Raw genomic sequence first — 22010 nt, forward strand, 5'->3', positions numbered from 1 at the left:
CCTGCAGTGCCTTCGGAACGAAAACAGCTATGAGGCTTCGCTGGAATGCCTCACGATCTTTGGCACTTGAGCTAGAACCCCTGCTATCTTTGGCATCCCCAGTACTCTTTGTCCGTCTTGAGCGGATTTTGCCATCACCATCAGATTCCCGAGGCCTCTTCCTTCCTGCCATGGAAGACGCTCTGGAGGAACCTGATACAGGAGAATCGTTGGTGACCATGACGCCGGCGAACTTTTTTGACTTCTGTCTCGATTTTGGAACTGGATTGGATGGCTGGGGAAGCTTTACGACTTTTGTCATAAGCAGGGAGGCGGATGTGATGGATGAGAGGGGCATGCCTGTCGAGGCGTTTTAGTGTCTCTCGAAGTTGACAGTTCGGTGGTTTAGCCAGACCGAGATGTCTACCCAATACGAGAGACAACCACGGAAGATGGTTGGATTCAGTATTGGCGAAACCGATATGTAGGTACAAGTACAGGTATAGTTCCTCAAAAGTTGTGAATTGGTCGCCGCCGCTTAAATAAAATGGCTGTTGCTGTCGGCGACGGCGGCGGCGGTATGGTGAAAAAAATCATTACATTATTAATTTACCACGTCACTGATCTATTAGTGAAAAAGAAAAATCTTACTAATCTTTCCGTAATTAAGTTAATCTTCTAATAGTAAAAAAAGCATGACCCTACTAATGATAAATATTTTATTAAATATGGTCCGCTTGTATACCGTCGAACGCCGATCAACAAACGAATACGTCACTACGTAGTCCTACTACGTCTGCTCACTCGCTACTCCGTGCTAGTACTCTAGGTATCACACAGCTCCCCTATCTTCGCTCTACCTTTATTCAACAATCACATTCTTAATCTTGTGAGTATCACTTTAGCTTGGTATTGTAGGCAGGTAAAATGCTCACCCCGCCAAACCTTCATTATCCGCCAAAAAGTCAATTTACCATACTCGGTCTTGGTTTTACCGACTATGTATCGATCTATCCCCCTTTTCCGTTCGACCTTCCCTCATTATATTAGACACTCCATGGCCATTTCATATCGACCAAAGCCCGTCAAATTGCTTCACAAAACATTTTCTATGAGAAGATTTGCAGATGGTCCGCCAGAACCCCTGGCGCTGACCAAGGATGAGATTACGGATATGTTACTGAGAGTGCTCAACCAGTTCAAACAAATTGACAGTAGCAAGGTATGAATTTCCTAACATGGTTCGCTTCATAATCTAATGTTATCTTGCTAATCCCCCTCTCAGCTTATTGGCAATGCGTCTTTCACCACCGATCTGGGCTTTGATTCTCTTGATCACTCCGAACTTATTATGTCTGTTGAAGAGACTTTCGATATCGACGTTGCCGACAATGACATTTGCGAGCTTGACAGCATGGATAAAAGTGGGTCGCATATGCTCCAGAGCCCTGGGCACAAGTTGATGCTAGCTTTTAGCTGTTGATTACGTTGCAAAAGTAAGCTCAAACGTTTCGTCACAGACATGTCGCTGACTCCGCTAAACCTACTAATGTTTCGTATGGACCGACCAAAGACTTTGGAGGGTGGGTTTGCAGCAAATCGATTCTTGATCTGACGTTAGATATAGCGCAACGTCTTGTCGAAAAAATCAAACAATCGTAACGTTCATGGGTAATGTATTATCTGCATGGATCATCTACCCAGGTGGAGATTATGACAGTAATGCTAATAATCAGCGAGAAGAGGGAATTAGGGGAGTTTGGAGGAGAACGTCTGGTAAAGATGGTATACTTGACGCTAAATAGATACCGGGAGATCCGGAAAATAGAACTTGCGGATGAAAATAGTACTAAAACGGTAGGACTAATATATTTAAATAGATGTTTTCAGATTTTGAAGTATAACGAGGAAAAGAGGATAGCAAAAAAGAAACATAAATAATTGCTCATGATTCATGACAGACCTAAAGCTTTACTCTCTTCGCCAACATGGCGCGAGGTTCATGGTGACGCAGCAGAGGAGTCGAAAGAAGCCTCTAATTGCTCCAGAACAGGGGGTACATTGGTCTCCGAGAGGAGCGCCTCTGGTCGCTACGGGAGGAAAATCCATGCACTTGATAATCTCAAATAATGGGGAAAGGGAGAACACGGAAGAGGAGCTGAAGAGATGGAAGAAGGAAAAAATTGATGGAATGGTTGGAAGAGAGTAATTACAGAGAAAAAGTGTCCTCTTGTTGCAGAGGTATCATTGGGAGGGAAAACAGCGAGAAGTTGGAGCTTAGCCAGTTGGAGTGATGAGTTGACTACAGATTATTTAGTACGCTAAAACTCTTATAAGTTTGCCATATCCCATAAAAAAGCATAAATAGTACAATTGAAATTAAGATGGAATTAAGAAGTAACACCAGCGTAATAAGGTACACACAACTCGTCCGTCTGTCGTCGTATTACTACTAATAAGTCGTACGTGATCGGGCTTCCGTTTTTATCACCATTGGTCCGCTATTCCAATTTATTACCATAATAGTGGATAGACCAGGAGCTTATGCTTGGCCTCCTTCGTTTTCCCAATCATTGAATAACACTTTCCCAACCATTGAATAGCGCCCCATGAACGATGGAAATCATTACCGACCTGCAATCTCCCCAAATCCCTCCGCAGATACTCAACCGTCGGATTGGGCATACATTGCCGAAGGAGGCGCCCATATTGTTTTCTCATATCAGGGTCGATCTAAAACGTATGCTACAAGAGCACTGCGTGTCCGAAAACCTTCGGCAACCACAGAGCCGTTAGCTCAAGCAGAAGAAAATGACTTGTTTGGCCAATGGCGACGGAACATACTGCCTAAATTGCTTCCCCGGCAATTGTTGACTACGTCTAGGGAAGTGATCTTGGAGGATAGGTGGTACAAGGAGTTGCTTGCTATGGTTGATGTTGTTAGGCCAGACCAAAGGAAATCGGGCATAGACTTCGCAGCGAAAGGGGATCGGAGAGGGGTGCTCTTGGAGGATTTGACGTCTAGTGAAGATGACGGAGCTATTGCAGTAGCCATCGAGATTAAAGTGCGTTATCCGTCTCCTGGCGACTTCCTCATGCTGATATTCTCCCTGGGAAGCCGAAATGGGGGTTTCTGCCATGTACTGAGCATTTACATCCGCCAGAGTCAGTTTCTATCAAATCTCATGTTTCTCGGTTTCGCCTACACCAACATTTTCGAGGTTGCTCAGATGACCCTCCTTATGACCCTCTCGATTTATTTTCAGGGGACAAAATGAGGATGCGCACCGCGCTCGATGGTCTCTGGACAATGTGGGAAATTTCACGTGGGAAAGTCAATAATTGGAAGGTGTTCGTCGGCGGCAAAGAAATCAGCCCTGATGATGTAGGTCCTCACACTAGGTCTGGTCATTGATCTGACTCATTATCTAGTTACAAAACGGTTTACTGCCTATAGGAGGAGACGATTTTGTCACTAAAATAACCCAGCTAACACTTGACACTCTGCAAACATCATTTGCTCTCCCGCTACTCAAAAATCTTCAGCAAAATTTGGATCCGATTGACATCTCCTCCCTTGCTGCCCTGTTCCAGGCGGAATATCCCAACTCTCCTCCATTCGACCCCGATCTGATCCCTGACGTCTCTGCTGTAGAGCTAAACGGCTTCGTGGACATCTACATCTCCGATCCTCAGGCTGGTCAAAGAATGGATAGCTGGAGCTTGCGTGAGAGAATCATCGCTTATGCCCTCTCAGCCATTTTCAAAGATTGTTCGTTATTTATCAGGGGTTTCTTAAAGCATGCCGAGGACGGGGTTTGGCGGTTGGTATCAGGAAGCGACTCGGTAAAAGTCATTGATCTTGATCTGAAGCCCATCAAGAACATCCAAAAATGGGCGGAAACGGATGAAAAGGTGTGGAAGTACTGGCTAGAAACCAAAGGGGCCAGGTGAAGGATATGTAAACATCAGGATTATGTCTAGCGCATGATTCATACCACCAATACTCAAGGGTACGTATCGTGTAGGGTACTACTACCAGCAGAAAAACAAGGAAAGAGAATAATGCAGTACTTGTAAGTAGTATGCTGCGATTGTACAAGTACAAGTAGTATTGACTGCTAAATGATTTTTACAGTTATATTATGACCTATGTACAAGCGCTGCTGTCGTTGGTACTAGTTGCGCATCATAGGCGGTCTCTACAAGTACTGTGCAAGTATAGCGCGACCCCACGAAGGATAGTCAGCACCACGACGTATCACTAGCACTACTAGATTTAACCACCCGAGCCTTTTGGTGGAGGCCCTCCGTCACATTACATATAACAGGATAACTTGTACTGGCAGCGCAGGAGAGTAGAAACGGGAGGAAGAGCAAGGAGATCGCGGAAGAAAAGGAATAGATAAGTTAAAGATATGAGGGGCGATGGAAGCAGTGACAAATAAATGGGGGGGGAACAAAGGGGGCTGCAGGAAAAGGATGGGGGCAGGGGTATGTAATGATAGTCGCCGATGTGGGAGCAAAGGAGGAGGAGGCAGTAGCAACATCAGGAACTAATAAATACGGACGATCGAGCTATAATAATGACAAACAAGCAACAATGTTCGTTTGTGTAGTCAACGAAGATGGCGAGTCTTCCTGCGTGCCTTGTGCTGCAGCTGGCGGCTGTAAGATCACTGCTGCTGTTGCTGCTGATTGCTGATAACTACGTACGTACGGCACTGCTGCGGCAGGCAAGTAACTATATTAATTACAAGAAATTAATATTCTTTGTACAACTGATTTATGAAGTATTTATTAATCATGCACGCGCCTGAACGCGTTTTCCCTGAAGAAGGCATGTTCTTCACCCCTGAACGCGTCCGTCCATCCGTTTTTAACCTTTCTATCACTCTTCCCGTTCTTTCCATCTGCTCCCCATCCTCCCATAGATATTCATATCCTGCTTCCATCATTTGGCCGCTGATCCACTCATCCTACAGTGGTATTCACTGTCCCGTCCGTCCTGTCGCTTGTTGGGATCTCTTCGACCCCTCGCTCCTTGGTCTAGTCTTTTCTGAAGTACCTCCCAAGTTCCCCGCTCGGTTTTGATCCCCGATCCGATAACATACATTATGGTAAGTATCTATTTCTAAAGCTTTGTCATGGTCTGACATCTTTCTAGAACAAAATTGTGTCATTTTCTGACGAGGCCTGTGCTGGAGAGGCTAGCCTTGTGTCAACTCCCGCTTCGTCTTCAGTACCCACCGATTCAAGCTCAACCAGACAAGCTATGCCATTGGGTGCCGCTAGAACCCTTTGTGAGTTACAACACTATGATAAGGCTTTGAACAAACTCATCGAGTCTTTACCCCAGCCCTCAATAGACGCGCCGTCATCTTTTCACCTCGTAACGACACCAAGTACTTTCATTCCGATGATTCCATTTTGCCATCTGCTTCTGCTGGTCAACCTCTTGACTTGAAATTACACCCTACTTCGGATCCTGTCACACCACACAACAGCTCCCGTAGAAGTCGGACCGTGAGGGGGACGCCCTCCCTTGTAAAAAGCATACTAAAATCGCGTGCCCAACAAATTCGAATCGCCGCCTCGGTTGAGGAAGGTACTCTGAGCAATCGCGAACCTGCGCGTTTGCTCATCAGTGGCAAAAGGCCAGCACTCGCTGCAAGGGACTCATTCGAGCTTGTCGCGATGGTTGGAGGAGAAGACCCTCGCGTTGTCAAAGATACAGTGCGGATGTCAAGCGGCGCCCCCAGTTCCGACGAGAGTGCACCGTCATCTACTGCTGGGGGATCAGACGGGATCGAGATAGCAGAAGGATCAGAAGACGAAGAGGAGGAGGCGGAGATAGAGCAAGATGGTACTCTGGCGACGGGTTCACTTATCGATATCATCCTCAACGGTGCTGAAGATCTTTTGACTCTTGAAGAAGCGTATAACATCCTTACTCTTCGGCTTCGCCATCGGATGCCTACAGATAGTGAAGGAACTATAACTCCAGAAATAGAGGAGGACATACGCAGTGCTGCAGGTCCTATTCATGATGAGGCTCCTGCCATGGTACGAGCTATCCAACGAGATATCTGTCGACTCTTAGGCAAACCACCCACGTCGGAACCAGCGATGGAACGCCTCGAGTCGTCACCATTTCGAGAGATTACGCCTTTGGTAATAGATCGTAAAGATCGCTTTACCCCATCCCCCAGTCCACCGCCTGCCGGCGACGGGGTTTCACCATCCAAAGCCGAAAGACAAGGTTATACCGCGGCTGAGATTCGATACCGCCGTGAAGCATCCGGAGTCGGTGCTGCTGTGCTTCGATTCCTTGCTTTTATCTTTCACAATCCTCAACTTTATTGTTGTTTTTCCGAGGCCGATTTACAACTCCTGCTCGACCAAGTCCTGGGAATCACTCGAGTTCCTCGCCTCCCCACTCCTAATCCCAAGAGGACATATTTCCTTTGCGTCATTTTGCTTACACAGCTAAAGCTCCCCTTATCTTGTGTCTCGCCACTCAAGGACAAGATTGTCAGAGCTGCGGTCAAAGCCGTGATGGAGGACTTTAGGTTACGAAACAGTGGTACTGCATCAGATAAACCTGGACCCAATGGTTTCAAAAAAGAAGGGCTCAGTGCGGTCGCTAATCTTCTCAACACTTATCCGACCCTCTTTTTTCCATACTATGCTGAACTACTCCCTCCATGTCTTTCGGCATACAACAACAGCAGCGTGCAAATACGTTTCCGTGCCGGTGCCGCCGTGGCTGCGTTCGCTAAAGCGAAGATGATCTTCATGGCTCACGTGCAATCCGGTCCTCAAGAAACATGGCAGGCGGTGAAAACTGTCATTCAAAAATCAGAGTTTTTTGTTGTCTCTCACTTGAAGGGTGCCTACATTTTGCCTACGACCTCCTCCCCAGTCTACCGCAAAGATGGAGGAAAGCAAACAGCGTGGGCGGTCCTAGAGTCAAGGTTCAAGGCGACGGTGGGAGAGAATAAAGAGGTCCATGTAGCCTGCGCCAGTTGGGCGGCAATTGTGACGCTTATAGGCTCGGCTTACATGCTATCAGGCCTAAGCTTTAAGAGGATTGATTACATTATGGAAGTGAGTCGATTGTGTTTAAGTTGAAGAACATTGACTAAGACATGTTACAGGGATCTCTGAAAGCCACCACTAATGCTATAAGGCCTATCCTTGCTCGAGCAGCCTGGAATCACGCCATCCACGCATACTTGTCTTATGGCTCTACCACCTGCTATCTTGAAGATGGCCGAATCATCAAATCGTATAAACCCTTTATGGCTAGCCGAGAGCAAGAAAAATCATTTGAAAATGCGGTCGAGATGCCCATTTGGCTTGCATTAAAAGAGGCGCTTGCTGAGAGCAATTTTACCACCGGCCGTAATGGTCCTGTAGGAAGACGACCAGCGCATTACGTCTGGAAGCGCAATGAAAAGTCCAAAAAGCTGCAGTGGCTCACCACGACTGCTATGACCACCACCGCCGTCATGTACGCTTACATTGGAGTGGCTTTCCACAGTCAAGATCTCCCTGGGGGAGACATGACAGCATTGTCAGGCCTACCATCATCTGACATCTCCGATGAACCCATCACCCTGACGCTTGATCAAAAGCGGCGTTCCCGACTGGATCAGACTTGGGACAAGATCGTCTACCCTATCCTTCATTCCTTTTTCAGTATTCGAGGTATTGACGCTCTCCTCACCTACTCCTGGGACATTCTGGACGCTCTTACAACGTCATCCGAAAAACAAACCTTGTGGGACTTTGATAAGCTAGTTACCACCGGCTATCACTCCATTGACGTTTTTGATGTTGAAAAGGAGAGTGAGCTGCCTTCGCTTCTGGACCATTTCCAGGCTGTGAGTTTAACGCCGGCGGATATCCCATCGTTTGGCAAGTCTTGGGTTGCATTCAGGTTGGGCAAGTGGGGACATCTGTTCATGGAGGCACTCAGTAGTGTTCACGGGTTGAACCACCCTGACAGTACTCAGTGGGTGAAGGACAATTCTGGTGCTCCCCTTATCCCTGTTTCCCTCTCAAAAGTATGGTGCAACCTTTTACATGCTTTAGCATCGTTCAGCAATTCGGTTGGCGAGGAACATTCGGTCTATTTACTTGGTATCATGACTGTTACGGAAGTTCTGATCCAAGTGTGGAGACGACATCCCAAGGAGATTATTCCCATCAGTCAGATCGGTGACGACGGAAAATGCTTCTTCGACGAGGAGCGTGTGAGAATCGGCTTGACATCTCATTTATTCAACTTAAGTACGGAGATACTTGGGGAAGACGCGCTTGGTAACATTAAGTTCCCCAAAGAGAAGAATGCGAGTCTGGCAAGTTACGCGGCTTGTGCTTTTGGCATAGAGGAGGCCAGTAGTACTTGTGCTGGTTTCCTTCTGGGTCAGGTGGTCAGGACCAACTTTGTTGTGCCAAATGACCAAGAGATCAGATCGCTATTTATGAAGTTCGTCAAGGAAGTATTGCATGTCGGATTACAAGGAGACTCTTGGAAAAGATTTCTGGGAAGCATTACGATTGCGGTGCCTTTCCTATTCGAGCTCAACGAAGAGTTGAACATGGATATTTGGAGAATGATTGGTAAGTCCAGCAGTTAAGTATTAGTTATTTGATATTCACCTCGTTCCAAAGCGAGTGAGTGGAGCGAGCGGATCGTGTACGACAAGCAGCCCTCTCCGAACAATTATACTGGCAATATCCTCATCTCACTCCTATCAGACCCCTTCCGAGGGCGTCAGCTGAATTCATACTGGCATCAACAAGCCACCCTGGATGACTTGTCTCAATGGCGAAAACTGTTAGAAACGACAGCACAGAGGTTTAAAGCGAAAAGAGCTGTTATACATTCTGGGCTATTGGAGACTTTAGCGGCCCATCTAACGGATTTCCTTGAGCCAAAAGATAAAACCTTGTGAGTAGACATTGCACTGCGGCAGTTCAAGCTTAACCTCCTTTTTTTTTAGATGTTCACCGACTACACTTTATTGTCTGGGGGCTGCTACGTCTCTTATTTCTTTCCAGCCCGAAATCCATCGCAACCAATATTCTCCTTGGCAGGCTGACGCAAACCACGTCCCGGTTGACTTTCTCACCTTGTTAAACAGCTCATTAACACATGCTTATTCTGCTGCCCAGTTCCCAAATGCCAAGATCCATCATGGCCTCAAAATTTTACTTGAGAGTATAAACGTCGTTTTGGGAAAAGTTCCTGTAGGGTACAGAGAAGATGTGCTGTGTCCCCTGATGGAGGGACTAAGAGTGTGGATGAAGGACGATTCAGGGGTGGTATCACAAGATATGGCGCAATTAGTAAGCATTTCATGGATAGTAAGCGCATTTTGGTTGACTTTTCGCGCAGCTCGATGACCTCAACGCCACAATACTCTCCCTCCAGACAAACTCAGCCTCTAGCAGCTGTGATCTCACAATCAGTCCACAACGTATCCAGCTGATTCTCGACCTGTATTCGTCTCGTGCGATTCGCTCTGCGCTCGTGGGGCAGAATTTGATGACCCTCATCAGTTGTATTCTTGAACGCTCCTACAATTATCCAACACCGGAGGTAATAGGAGCTGTTGAGAAGTTATTTGGATTTCTGATGCTCTTCTTCAATGAGATGAGCCCGGAGAATGCGAAACAATTGTTTAATACTGTTCCGTTGGGACTCGTGACATGGCTGAAGGATACGAATAAATTGGTAGAACAAAGTCCTCTGGAGGAAAAGGTATGTTATCTTTCAATGCTTCCGATATTTACCTCGTTATAAGCGGCTGATTTCATATGCGTAGCTCAATGATCTTTATCGCCTGATCCTCACCCTTTTTGCCGAAATTATTCCCTCTCACATTCCAGCTGACAGCACAACAGTGAACGCACTCAGTCCTATTTATTCCTCTCGCGCATCATATATGCCATTGGCGTTTCTGGAGTTCTGGTCGATTACCTTTCAAGGCATCCATAATCTAGCTTTCGATGACGACACCAAGGCTTTCCTACGTGATATGATGGAAGTGCAGGAAGGAAAGTTTGAGGTTCCGGGATTGAGTTTGGAGACCCAAATGGCTCACGAAAGCTTCTCTTCACCACAACCTCGCCATCTAAGCCAGTCACAACTCAATCAAACTCCTTTGCAAGTTTCGGGGATGGACATGGAATCAGGTCAATCTTACGATGCGGATGAGTCCCAGATTGATTCGTATGCCAAAACTGAGGTTGTGTCTGTTGACGATGGGAAGGCTCAAACGAATTCCGGCCTTGTGAGAGAGCAAGGCATACGACAGCCTGCTGATGGTCCGATAACTGGTTCCGTTGTAACAAGGGAAGACGTGTTTGGTCCGGCGCCCGCAACTGTCAAACGAGTCAAGAGAAGAGTCAAGGCGAAAAACATCGAGGGCAAGGGAAAGACAAAGAAGACAGCGGCAAAAGGAGTCAGACAAAAATCTGGGTCTGCAAAGACGTTCAAGCCATCGGTTCCTGTTCAAACTGAACTTGAATCTCAAACCGGATGCGAGGTAGAGTCGCCTCTGGGTGAAGCCTCGGAAGATGAGTGTATTGTGGTACAGCCTGAATATGAGTACTACATTCGTAAAGGTCTTACACCTCCACCCGATCATCCCGCCTCGGTGTCGTCGCCAACTCAAGGATCCCAGACCGAAGTTGAGACCAAGGATGTTGCCGAAAATGCCGAGCCAAAGACTGGTTCCCCCTCCAGTGAACAACATCAGACTTCAATCAGTCAACGGGCCTCTCTTCTATCGTCTGCTGGTAGATGGCTTGCAAAAGTCCCTTCCCTGTCGTTTTTCAGTCCTTCTAATACATCAAAAAGCCACGTTCCAATGGAAATGCCAGCTGATAATTCGTTGTCGGAACCTGCGTCTGTTGGGAAGAAGCAAGCTGGAAGGAAACCGCGGAAGAGGAAGGCTTCTGGACAGCATCAAAATCCACCCAAAAGAGCCAGATCGAATGTCTCCGTTTCCTCACTTCACTCAGAAGGCAGTCAACGACAAATCCCTGTAGTGGAGATTAATTCTCGATCCAGGTCTTCTTCTTCACCGCAAGCAATGAAGGATGATGTAAGAAAAGTTGCGGTGGAGGTGCCATCAGGTGACAAGGGTAAAAACAATGTCCCGGTACCGACTGAAGGACCGGAAGATGAGGACGAACTCTTACTTAGCCCAGAATCTGCGAAGAAGCAAAGACAAGAAGAAGAAGCCCACCTAAGGCTGGCCATGGGCTCATTAGGGAGTCAGTCGTGGAATGAAAGCATCAGTGGCAGATTTGATGGTGAGTTTCCTGATGATGTATTACGGTTGGCTCATCTCGTTATATGTAGATGCCCCAACCGATCGATCCCCTGATCAGGTTACTCCTTTGCGCCCCAGACGTGCTTCTATCCTAAAAGTGCCTTCCGGTCCCTCTCCTACTAGGCGTACGGCTCAGCAAGTCCACATACTCTCCATGATGGAGGAAGTTGTTCGAACCAAGGAAGCCATCGACACACTCGATTTTGAAGGAACGAAAATGCTGCTGAAGCAATTGAAAGAGATACACGAAGTTGCGGAGGAAAGAATGTTGGCGAGAATGGATGAAATGCGGGGCAAGTAAGCCCCGCTGGCAAGGAGGAAAAATCAATTTGTAAATTTGTTGTGTTCGCGTTGTTAGTATATATATATATCAGTATATAATTTAGATGTCCGAGGCACGTTCTTAATGAATCATCATGATGCATGTTAGATATCTAGCCTCTTCTTTCTATCATATATAACATTTCACTGTTATCCCGACCCTTTCCATTATAATTATGCTCGACTAATTGGTTGGCACTGCGGACTGAACAGACTTTATTGCCTGTCGCCTTTTTTGCCTCGCTTTGAGAATGTCTTCGATTATCCCGGCATGGTTTTCGAATATACCTTTGTACATTTGCTTCTGCAAGGGGGCGAGTGAGATGGGGACGATAATTTCGACCTGCCGAGGGGATTCAACATCTGGTCAAATGACAAAAAAGTAATTGTGTGATATGGATGGAACTTACCTTTGGCGGTAGATTGAGCACATCGGCCTTGATCCTTCGAAGGATGTATGGTTTAATCATCTGGTGCAGCTTTTGCACTTTGACCTCATTCAAGTCTGAGTATTCCTGCTCCATAGATTCCAAGTCTTTGAAATTATCTTGATCCAAGAAATTGAGCAGGTTGAATAGTTCACGGATATTGTTGTTCAGCGGCGTGCCCGTGAGAAGTATTCGGTGCACAGAGTTGAGAGTTTTGAGGTTGTTGAATATTTTACTATTATCAGATTTGACTGATAAACATTTAGCGTGGTGAGGCAGAAATGCAGAAAAGAACGGTTATTGTCTTACGTCGCTGCCCCTCATCCACACATAGCACCTCCCATCGAGGGATGGCAGAGAAAACACGAAATTCTGAAGAAGTTATCATATCATATGTTGTCAAGACGATGTGGCTGATCCGGGTGCTTGCCAGTCAGCAGCTTTTTCTTTCTTTTTTTGGAAGAGTGTGATCGACAGACTCACGCTTTGAGGCCCACTGGTTTACCTTGCGTCCCTTTATGAAATAATTCATACTTTGAAATAATCTCGCGTGCTAATGATGGCCATCAGCAAGGATTAAACTCTTAGTTTTCATTGAAAGGAGGGAAACACTTACAAGCCGCTTCACCATAGAAGGGAACCTAGAGCGCGATTTATCAGCCATAGAACAGGTGGAGTGTGTCACAGTAACGCAAAGAAAAAAAAACAAAAAAAAACTCACAACTCGTAAGTGCGGACTCCACTTTTCAAACTCTCTGACCCAATTGGTGATTGTTCTAGCGATAGCAACCATATTTGTCAGTATATGACGCTACCCGCCTCAGATTCCACGTTTTTGTCTTGCCACACGTACGAATTCGGCACGACTACTAGACAGGGATAGATCTCATGTTCGGCAGAGCCCAGATAACCCAAGACAGAGGCGATCTGCACACTGCAAGTATAAACAAGCAAGCAAACAACCCATCAGCACGGGCGCCACCATCTTGTGCAAACACCACCTACGTCTTGCCCAAACCCATATCATCTGCCAGAATACAGCTCTCTCTTTTGAAATATTTGTACAACAACCACTGGAACCCTTCCATCTGGAAGGGCATCAAATTGCCCCCGGCGATGCAATCCGGCTGTTCTTGCGGGGGCACAAAGCCCCTTGCGGGATCATTATCCCTGGCGCGAATTTGGGCTGGGGTCAGGACGGGGATGGTAATGTGCCGGGCTGCAAGGTATTTGGAAAGACCGTGCTTATAAGCAGTGTAAAGCGGTGATGACGAAGGTGGAGGTGTATCCCAGCATGCTTTTTCGGTCTGCGGGTGAGCTTTGCTTGTTCGTTCGCCAAAAGTTACACCGGGCTGTCTTACCTTGATCGTACTGCAAATCTTGCCATTTGAACAGGCCCCATCCTACCAATCCTGCGACTTCCTCTACATCTGTCTCGAGCAGCCTTCTTCCCGTAAGTATTTCCCATTCCTCAATTTCGATGAGCTCGTCATCAGGTAATGGAAGGCCGTCCGGGATGTTGAGATCTGCCTGAAGCTGTTCAAAAAGCGTCTTGACAGCTACTGCTTGTGCATTGGGACTGGAATCGGGTGGAAATGGGGCGGTGCCGTCATATGGAGAAGGAGACAGAGAGACGATACGTCGCTGATTCCGCCTGTCATTTCCTGATTGAGACTTTTTGCTCTTCCCCTTGATTTGGGCAGCGGTAGGTCGAATCAGCAAGACATCCAAGACTCTGTCAATTGTCTTATTCACCCAACTGTCAGCTTTTTTATAACAGCCTTGTTCGATCATGGCAAACCGCTTACACTCCATAAAATGGGCAAACCACTCTCCGCATCCTCTTCCGCATCTACTATCAGCCCCACCCCTTTTTCATGATGTACATCTTTTCCGTGAGCACGGTTATCAATGTCCGCGATACTAGGCCTGACCACTTCATCACCTCTGGCTTCTAATGTCTCATCTGTTACCAAGTCCAGTAGGGGCCCTTTTTCCAGGAATCGTCGGAGTTTCATAGGGGCGATGCCGGAGAGCCAGGCGTGGGGAACCCATTCGACATGGCGGAACGATCGAGAGGAGTATTTGATGAGATATTCTCTGGGGAGGACGGCCTTGTATAGTGGAGTTTTGGGTGGAGGAGGGGGCAAAGAGTGGAAAGGAGATGTGGCAGGGAGAGGACGCCATGCGATCACCTACATCGGGTTGCATCATAAGAAGAGGGTCTCGCAAGGTGTGACCTGCGAAGCAAAAGGATGACGCACGATATCAATACCCCATGGTGATGCACGACATTGATGGCACGTCCAGGCATCACCGTCGTCCGTTTGAGTCTGATAGTGGTGTGCTATCTCTGCCAGGTCTGGGTTTTCGCCAAGCGATTCAGGAACTTTCACTGTACGTCAAATAGACATTAGACATTAGTGGCCAGTCGTGCGGGGAACAATCCGAGCTACTTGCAGTGTTCATAATGAGCTGCTTGTCTGCATCGCAAACACCTGAAAAGAGGTCGAGTGCTTTTGGGCTGTGGTGAACCGATTTCCTTGTCAGAGACTGCCTCCGCCAAGGGTGGAAGCTGGGGGGCCTTTGATGAATCCATGTCCGTCATGCTGTCTTCTTTGCCAACGTCCACTACCCCGGCGTCATCGTCTTTTCTCCGGCCCACTGTGACTGGATCCACGTTTAGAAGTTCGTCTTTGCAGCAAACAAAACAGGGTACTCCTTCGCTGCATTTCGCGCACAGGAAGTCCGCCTCTTGTTGAATAGGCACAGTCTTCCGGAGAGGAACGTCTGATGCCTGCGTGGTAGGGTCAATGTTTCCAAGCGCAGCCAGGTCTTGCGAGCGGAGTGACTCGAGGACTGCCTTCTTCTGGCTGGCCGACAGACAGCCATAGTGGGAGGCGACGACACACCGTCTGCACTATGGGATTGTGCTTAGTATCTGCGCTCTCTGGAAAAGCTGGGCGGGCTCACGGTGACCCAGCCCTGAAGGATATGGACGAGCTCGCTGTCACTCAGCAGATCGTCGTCTTCCGGGGACGGCCTCTTCGTTCTGGGGCGTTTCTTGGGACGGCTGTGCAGGGATTCGAGGATGAGGGCTGCGGGCGGCCGGCGGCATTTTTCGCAGAACTGGGAGTGGTGAGTGGTGAATCGCGGGTGGAGGCGGGTGGGGGCGGCTCACTGTGCGGTGCTGCGTGTGGGCGGGCGCAGCGGAGGGGGCACGGGCGTAGAGGGCGCGGACGGCGGGGGGGAGGGGCGCGAGCTCGATCACTGGGCGGAGGCGTCTCGCGGGCATCGGGTGGTCGAGTAGCGGAATGATGGCAGTTGTTAGCGTGAAATCCACGCGACGCGACTGCAGCGATTAAATAATAGCCCGGGATTATTCGAGACAATGGAGAAGCAGGGCGCAAGAGACTTTGCTGCCAACGTCTAGTCTCTATCTAGTCTGCACCTTATCCGCCATGTTCCGCCCCTCCCTCGCCCGCACCGATGCGCCCCTCGCCCGCGCCCACGCCCGCTCCTTCGTGTCGCGCGCCACGTTTGTCGGCCGCCTCGGCACCGCCCCCGAGAAGAGCACCACCTCCGCCGGCCAGCCGTACTACAAGTACCCCCTCGCAGTCTCAAAGCCCCCCAAGCGCGACGCCGAAGGCAGTAAGTCCCGTCCCCTCCCCCCGCGCCCGTGCTCACCACCCGCAGAGGTCATCCTCGACGAAGGCGGCTGTAAGTCATCGTCTCCTTCCGCTCCGTCTGCTGACCCGTAGCTCCCGCACAGACCCCGTCCGTGCTGACCCTTCCTGGTTCACCATCTTCAACTTCAACGAGCGTGCCGAGGCAAGGATAGAGTCGCTCGTCCCCGGCTCGTTGCTCTATGTCGAAGGTACGCCGATCGCCTCGCTGCAGCTTCCCTGACCCTGCTCGTAGCCAACATCGACACCATCACCAGCCCCTCTGCGGCCGAGGGCTCCCCAGGCACCAAGCAGTATGTCTTCAGGGAGGTCAGCCACAAGGTCCTTTCCAAGCCCAGGCAAGAGTAGTCGTGATGCGGAAGGATTATGATTCTATAAATGGATACAAACGTCTCCTCTCCGTTTTTAGTAGAATGCCAAATCCGTCCCGTGAATACGATGATTATCTCATTACAAAACATCCAACCATTCTATACCCATAAAGACCCTGCCTATGCTCATTTCCGCTCCTCGATGGTTTGAGGATGGTCTTTGAACCTTTTCCATATCTCCCTGTTCATCGCCTCTACGTACTTCTTGCTCGCGCTGATCAATAAACTCTCCATACTCTCATACGTCGTCCCTATCTTGTTTGTGACGTGCCGTTCCCCATCCGCCGTCTCAATCTATCCACCATTTTCAGTCTCTGCCAGCGCGCGGATAAAAAAACAAAGACTCTTGGAAATCGACTCACAGTCCATCCTGCCCTGTCCAACCTAATAACCACATGCCCCTCTCCATCCAGCAGTCCGACCCGGCACATTCCTACTATTCTTTCGCTGATTTTCCGTGATCGATTACTCTCCTCTTGGACACTCTTCAACTCTTCCGCCGTTCTCGGGAATGTCTGCTCCAGAAGTGGTTCAGAATCAGGAGCGGGGAGGATCCCGAAAGAAGATGAAGAGAGGGCGGCGATGATTTCGGAAAGTGGGTTGAGGAGAATAGGGTCGGAAGTCAATGATGCCATCTTTATACCGTGTTATAGTGATGGCAAGGTTAGTAATGATAATGACTCTTGTAAGAATATGCCATATCCAGTGGAATACCTGAAGAAGAAATAAATCATATAGTGCCGACGAGTGCAACAGCCAGTACTATAGAAGAATCTCTACGTTAGTAATTAATCCTTATATTCGTCCTTTGCTCGCTTGTCCCGCTTCATTCGCTCTCAACTTTGCGTCAACTGCGTTTATTCGAGTCTTTCACATTCTCTTCTTAGCTTCTCTAATACAAGACCATTCGTGTGCATCCATGTCTGGCAAGAAACCCGAATTTCCAGAACCCCCTTGCAAGCTCTTTGCCATCACGCAGTATCAATGTTCCCCTGAAAGCGGGCGGGTCACCTGCTGGCCCATCGAAAGGATCTTTCGCCAGCAAGTCTTTTTCCCTCTTTTTTTTCCCATTCTAATGCATTCATCGCATAGCGCCAAAAGGGGCGGAAAAATGCGAATCTCCCATACGTGAGCTAACTGCGTTTTTTTTAGATGCGGGGAAAACAAACCAGTTATCGAAGTGACGAACCGTATCCTCCGAGACCGATCTGGCAGCAACAAGAATGAAATAGTCGTCGACCCCGTCTTCATGTAAGATAATACCGAATTTCCTTTAACCGCTTTGTTGACCGCACCACATTACTGATCGTCCAACTCATATGCCCGCCAATACAGTAAAAATCCACCTAAAGCCAAGAGCTGGGGCGATTTGAGAGGATGAAGCCGCCTGCATCCATATCAGCTGCGCCACGGCAGGTTCCAGCAAGAGATGGGACAAGAATGAACCTTTGTAAGGGGGGGCAGAAAGTGAGCGCCCGTTGGCCGCTGCTGCAGTACCCTCGCTCAGTGCTAGAAAGACTATTGCGCCCCGTTACATTTGCAAGAGGCTTGCGACTCAAACATTGGTCGATGGTTGGCCTCACACTACTACTACTACATACTACAATCGTAGAGCGGTGTATGGGCAAATTCAATGTAACAGAAGATGAGGGTATCTGCATGCAGGGCAATAATATATGAATGTAATGTTACACTAGGCTTTGACAAAATTGAGAGATGAGTCTATCTATCTATTTATGGAATCAAGGTTCGAGTGGTGTGATATCTGACTCTAGAGACGTATCCATCACGCCCCCTTTTAAAATCCTTCTCCTTGCAGATCTGCGTTTTCAGTCGGGGTATCACGCGCCCAACTTGGCAGCCACCAGCTCATAGATCAAGAACATACAGGCAGCGTTCGGTACCACCCTGAACAAATGCGCCGTCAAACCGCCATACAATGCACCCACGCCCTCCTCCATCCAAACGAGCTTCAGCGTCTGCAGCAACCCCTTGTACTTGACGGTGCCATCAGGAAGGGCAGGTTGACGAAGACGTGTTCGGATGACTTCATGGGGATACGTGATAAGAGATGCGACCGCCTTGGCACCGCCCGAGGCGCCCACGATATGAGGGATGTAGGAGAGGAGAGGTTGGGATTCAAGACCTGTCGTGGTGGCGGCGTTTAATCGTTTGAATCGCTACCCAAGACGATACGAGGATGGTTAGCTTCCATACATGGGGGAGACACAGAAAGACAAAAGACACTCACTTCATACAAGACCCACTGGATCACTCCCTCAGAGACACCCAGATAACTGGCCGATAAACCTCTATACAGCCCTCTGATACCTTCCTTTTTTATAATGTCCATCGTCATTGAGAAAGCGGGAGTCAAAGACGACCTGGCAACTGTCCTGGTCGACGCCGCCGATGCTGCTGCTGCAGCGATGGGCGTAGAGGCCTGGCTAGCAAGGGAGGCAGCAGAGGCGGCTATGGGTTTGGGCAAAATCGATCCTGGTTTTGCCGAAACGACGCCCGTCTCCTTTTTTCTCGCCGAAAGCTGCAGTCTAGTTTTCACCACTGGCAGCCCCATCGTTTAGCTCATAGCGACTTTGGCAGATCTCATCCACAGCACTCACCCCAAATAGGATTTGTTCCAGTACTTGTCATGATACCAGCTACGACTGCCGCACCCAAGTGAATAACCGGACTATCCTCTGCTGTTTGTCCTGGTTTCTCAGTGGGCGCATTAGGAAATTGCTTGGCAAGGTAGACTTTGGATGTTGGATAAAAGTAAAAGTTGATTGCTCTAAGTTTTACAACAGCGTCAACTCTTTCGGTAGCACTCAAATTGCAGTCTTCAACCGAAACGTACCGAGCAGGGATAATACCGACCAAGCTAGGTCCTAAGCCCTTGTAAAGAGCTCTCCAACCTTCCTCCACAGCTATCCGCCTGGTTGACAAAACCGTCGTTAGAGTCTCTCCCTACCCAAGTTTTGATACACATGTGACACCCACTTGATTAGATATACGGTATCCACAAATTGCCACATGACACCCCTCACACCTCCACTACTACCACCCTTCTTGGCCACCTCCGCCGCATGTCGTACACCTTCGTCAGATGAATGCCTGAACATGTCTGACTGCAGACGGGTTTTGACCACGTCAAATGGAGAAGTGACAATGGCGCCAGTCATACCGCCCATACTGTATATCACACAACTGTTAGCAACAATCGTTCAAAAGGTGATAACGACACATTCACCTTCCGGCAGCACTATGTTGCCATCCTTGCAGCTTCTTCTCCGTCTTTGCGGATAAATTTAAGGGTGGCGCAGCGGGAGGGGATGGGGAAGAACTTGGGTTTGTGGAGGAGAGAAAGGATTGGGAGAAAGATTGTGTCGACATGGCAGTGTATAGGCGATTTCGGGAGACAGTCCAGGAGGGAGTCTAATAAAAATGGCAAGAAATGCACTACCTACGGAAGATTTCAAGTCTCATAAACGAGACTGTCGAGTTGCGACTTCGTTGTCCGTGGTCGCTCCCGGAACTTTTCATCAAACTCTGGTGGAGGCGGCGGATCTTATTTAACTTGGTATTTACTGCTTATAAATTATTTCTTCGCATCTATTTCAGTCACCTTTCCCTGCGTCCGCCAGTCACCTACTAATAGGCTACCCAATTGCATTTGGCATAATTCTCCGTCCAGAACAGCACCGTAAAATAATGATGACATGCATAGAATAACAACCCAAATTCTCTACCTCTACTCCCTTCAAGGAGACGCAATTTGCCTAATGGCATCTCCTCCGAGGTTATCCGGAAGCGCATACCTCCTGTCCGCATCTGAGAGCAGCTTGCCACCGAACAACACCTGGCCGTTCTTGGCGTGGAATTGCGCAAGACGTTGTTCAACTTCGGGACCTATCCCTGAGTCAGTCATATATTCTTTAATGGCACGTCGAGCTGTTGAACCTACGGAAGTTCTTCATCAAACCTTGGATAGGCCAAGCCGCGGCATCACCCAGAGCACAAATAGTGTGACCTTCCACTTGTTTTGTCAACTCCAAAAGCATGTCAATCTCCCTCTCCTGTGCCCGTCCTTCCACCATTCGGTCCATCATGTTCATCATCCAAGATGTACCTTCTCGGCATGGGGTACATTGTCCACAAGATTCGTGCTTGTAAAACTTTGAGAATCGGGCAATGGCGGCAATCATGTCGGTGCTGTTGTCCATAACAATGACTGCACCTGTACCAAGGGAAGTACCGTTATCTTTGAGAGAGTCATAGTCCATCCTAGAGATGAAAAGTCAACTGAAGTCCCCTGGAAGTATCAGGCAATCGGTCACTCACAGGCATTTTTCAGAGGTTTCCCTGTTGACTACAGGCACTGAACTACCGCCAGGAACTATACCCTTCAAGTTTTGCCATCCACCACGAACACCGCCACAGTGCTTCTCCAAAAGTTCCTGTAAGGGGATAGACATTTCTTCTTCAACAACACATGGGTTGTTCACGTGGCCGGAGACACAAAACACCTTGGTGCCACTGTTCCTCTCCCTGCCAAAGCTCGCAAACCAAGAACCGCCTCGTCGAGCAATGGTAGGGGCAACCGCAACAGTCTCCACGTTGGCGACAGTGGTAGGGCAACCGAACAATCCAACGTCGGCAGGGAAAGGAGGCTTCAGTCTAGGCTTGCCCTGCTTGCCTTCAATGGACTCGATCAATGCAGTTTCTTCACCACAGATATAGGCACCGGCACCTCGATGAAGGTAAACGTCGAAATCATATCCGGAACCACAAGCGTTCTTGCCAATCAACCCAGCCTTGTAGGCCTCGTCAATGGCTTGCTGAACATGAGAAGCTTCTTGGTAAAATTCTCCTCGGATGTAGATATACGCTTTGACGACGTCAGCTCCATGAACTGCACCGTTACATGCCAACTAACTCACCGGCATTCGCGTTCATGGCCCGACCAGCAACCAAACAGCCTTCGACAAGTTTGTGGGGGTCGCCTCGCATGATTTCTCGATCTTTACACGTTCCAGGTTCACCTTCGTCGGCATTTACCACAAGGTAGCGTGGTCTGTTTACAAGTGAGTGTCATCCTCCACCTTGTACTATGACAAAATACTAACCTGGGGTCTTTTTCCCATCCGGGCTTGTTCACTAGAGACAATCAGTGAATCAGTAAAAGGGTTGGATCACAAAGACCATACTCACTGAAACTCCATTTCAACCCGCTAGGGAAACCTGCACCCCCCCGTCCTCTCAAGCCGGAGTCCTTGACGGTCTGAATGAGCCACGCGTCTCCTTTGAGAATTATATCTTTTGTCTTGTGCCAGTCCCCCCTAGCGAGAGCGCCTTTTATGCCATGATCGTGCTTGCAAAAGAGATTGGTGAAGATACGATCTTGATCCTTAAGTCCGCCATAATGCCTGACTGGGGCGTCTGATACGGTTGCGAGGGATCTACGAGCTGCTGCGATTGATCGTGGGGAAGAGCGGAGGAGAGGAGTGCGGGACAGCATGTTGATGAGAATGATGGTGGAGAAGAGAAGAGGAACGGAGATTGAATGAATGCGTGAAATGTCACTGGCGGAGAGTGCGAGGAGCGTCAACTGCTGCCTCTCATTGGCCCGTCTCGGAATTTTCACGTTGTGGCGGATTCATACATGGATCGGGACACCCGACTGGCGACTGTCTTCTTTCCATCGGCAGCATTCATCATCATTCGTTGTATCGACTATCAGATGCACGTAACACTACCAACACCTCAAAATGGACAATAACTTTATACACAGTTCTCCATTTGCACCATCCACAGATGGAGGATCCTCGCGTACTAGCTCATCCTCGCCTTCCCTTCACATCAACAATAATG

General features: G+C 48.5%; 9 protein-coding genes across 9 annotated transcripts in view; 4 read left to right on the forward strand and 5 right to left on the reverse strand.

Annotated features, from left to right (window-relative positions):
* Positions 1 to 337, reverse strand: part of CNBD2160 (hypothetical protein) — a gene marked incomplete at both ends in the record, with an annotated part of 2772 nt that extends 2435 nt beyond the window's left edge. The window contains one exon of the mRNA XM_771076.1: positions 1 to 337. This exon is cut by the window's left edge and continues 303 nt beyond it. Coding sequence (XP_776169.1) covers positions 1 to 337 — 337 coding nt within the window.
* Positions 338 to 979: 642 nt separating this feature from the next.
* CNBD2170 (hypothetical protein) lies at positions 980 to 1462 on the forward strand (the record flags this gene model as incomplete). Its single annotated transcript, XM_771077.1, has 2 exons — positions 980 to 1201; positions 1265 to 1462. The coding sequence occupies 2 exons, from the start codon at positions 980 to 982 to the stop codon at positions 1460 to 1462; spliced, it is 420 nt and encodes a 139-aa protein (XP_776170.1).
* A 1126-nt stretch (positions 1463 to 2588) lies between these two features.
* On the forward strand, positions 2589 to 3933 carry CNBD2180 (hypothetical protein; the record flags this gene model as incomplete). Its single annotated transcript, XM_771078.1, has 3 exons — positions 2589 to 3044; positions 3098 to 3364; positions 3412 to 3933. 3 exons carry the CDS (start codon positions 2589 to 2591, stop codon positions 3931 to 3933), a joined length of 1245 nt encoding a protein of 414 aa, XP_776171.1.
* Positions 3934 to 5676: 1743 nt separating this feature from the next.
* On the forward strand, positions 5677 to 11634 carry CNBD2190 (hypothetical protein; the record flags this gene model as incomplete). The annotated part of the gene is made up of 7 exons (XM_771079.1): positions 5677 to 7089; positions 7140 to 8610; positions 8662 to 8941; positions 8994 to 9339; positions 9389 to 9754; positions 9819 to 11313; positions 11363 to 11634. 7 exons carry the CDS (start codon positions 5677 to 5679, stop codon positions 11632 to 11634), a joined length of 5643 nt encoding a protein of 1880 aa, XP_776172.1.
* A 204-nt stretch (positions 11635 to 11838) lies between these two features.
* On the reverse strand, positions 11839 to 15377 carry CNBD2200 (hypothetical protein; the record flags this gene model as incomplete). Its single annotated transcript, XM_771080.1, has 14 exons — positions 11839 to 11997; positions 12065 to 12333; positions 12392 to 12495; positions 12566 to 12635; positions 12699 to 12723; positions 12804 to 12858; positions 12936 to 13016; positions 13088 to 13379; positions 13444 to 13828; positions 13891 to 14277; positions 14347 to 14477; positions 14543 to 15002; positions 15056 to 15211; positions 15264 to 15377. 14 exons carry the CDS (start codon positions 15375 to 15377, stop codon positions 11839 to 11841), a joined length of 2688 nt encoding a protein of 895 aa, XP_776173.1.
* A 166-nt stretch (positions 15378 to 15543) lies between these two features.
* Positions 15544 to 16116, forward strand: CNBD2210 (hypothetical protein; the record flags this gene model as incomplete). Its single annotated transcript, XM_771081.1, has 3 exons — positions 15544 to 15802; positions 15855 to 15959; positions 16004 to 16116. 3 exons carry the CDS (start codon positions 15544 to 15546, stop codon positions 16114 to 16116), a joined length of 477 nt encoding a protein of 158 aa, XP_776174.1.
* Positions 16117 to 16265: 149 nt separating this feature from the next.
* CNBD2220 (hypothetical protein) lies at positions 16266 to 16774 on the reverse strand (the record flags this gene model as incomplete). Its single annotated transcript, XM_771082.1, has 2 exons — positions 16266 to 16433; positions 16502 to 16774. The coding sequence occupies 2 exons, from the start codon at positions 16772 to 16774 to the stop codon at positions 16266 to 16268; spliced, it is 441 nt and encodes a 146-aa protein (XP_776175.1).
* A 1206-nt stretch (positions 16775 to 17980) lies between these two features.
* Positions 17981 to 19532, reverse strand: CNBD2230 (hypothetical protein; the record flags this gene model as incomplete). The annotated part of the gene is made up of 6 exons (XM_771083.1): positions 17981 to 18319; positions 18391 to 18701; positions 18761 to 18930; positions 18997 to 19074; positions 19140 to 19331; positions 19390 to 19532. The coding sequence occupies 6 exons, from the start codon at positions 19530 to 19532 to the stop codon at positions 17981 to 17983; spliced, it is 1233 nt and encodes a 410-aa protein (XP_776176.1).
* Positions 19533 to 19899: 367 nt separating this feature from the next.
* CNBD2240 (hypothetical protein) lies at positions 19900 to 21854 on the reverse strand (the record flags this gene model as incomplete). Its single annotated transcript, XM_771084.1, has 7 exons — positions 19900 to 20048; positions 20104 to 20423; positions 20481 to 21027; positions 21080 to 21213; positions 21266 to 21296; positions 21351 to 21721; positions 21802 to 21854. 7 exons carry the CDS (start codon positions 21852 to 21854, stop codon positions 19900 to 19902), a joined length of 1605 nt encoding a protein of 534 aa, XP_776177.1.
* Positions 21855 to 22010: the final 156 nt, after the last annotated feature.

The sequence above is a fragment of the Cryptococcus neoformans genome, chromosome 4, assembly GCF_000149385.1.
Source record: "Cryptococcus neoformans var. neoformans B-3501A chromosome 4, whole genome shotgun sequence".
Taxonomy (NCBI): Eukaryota; Fungi; Basidiomycota; class Tremellomycetes; order Tremellales; family Cryptococcaceae; genus Cryptococcus; species Cryptococcus deneoformans.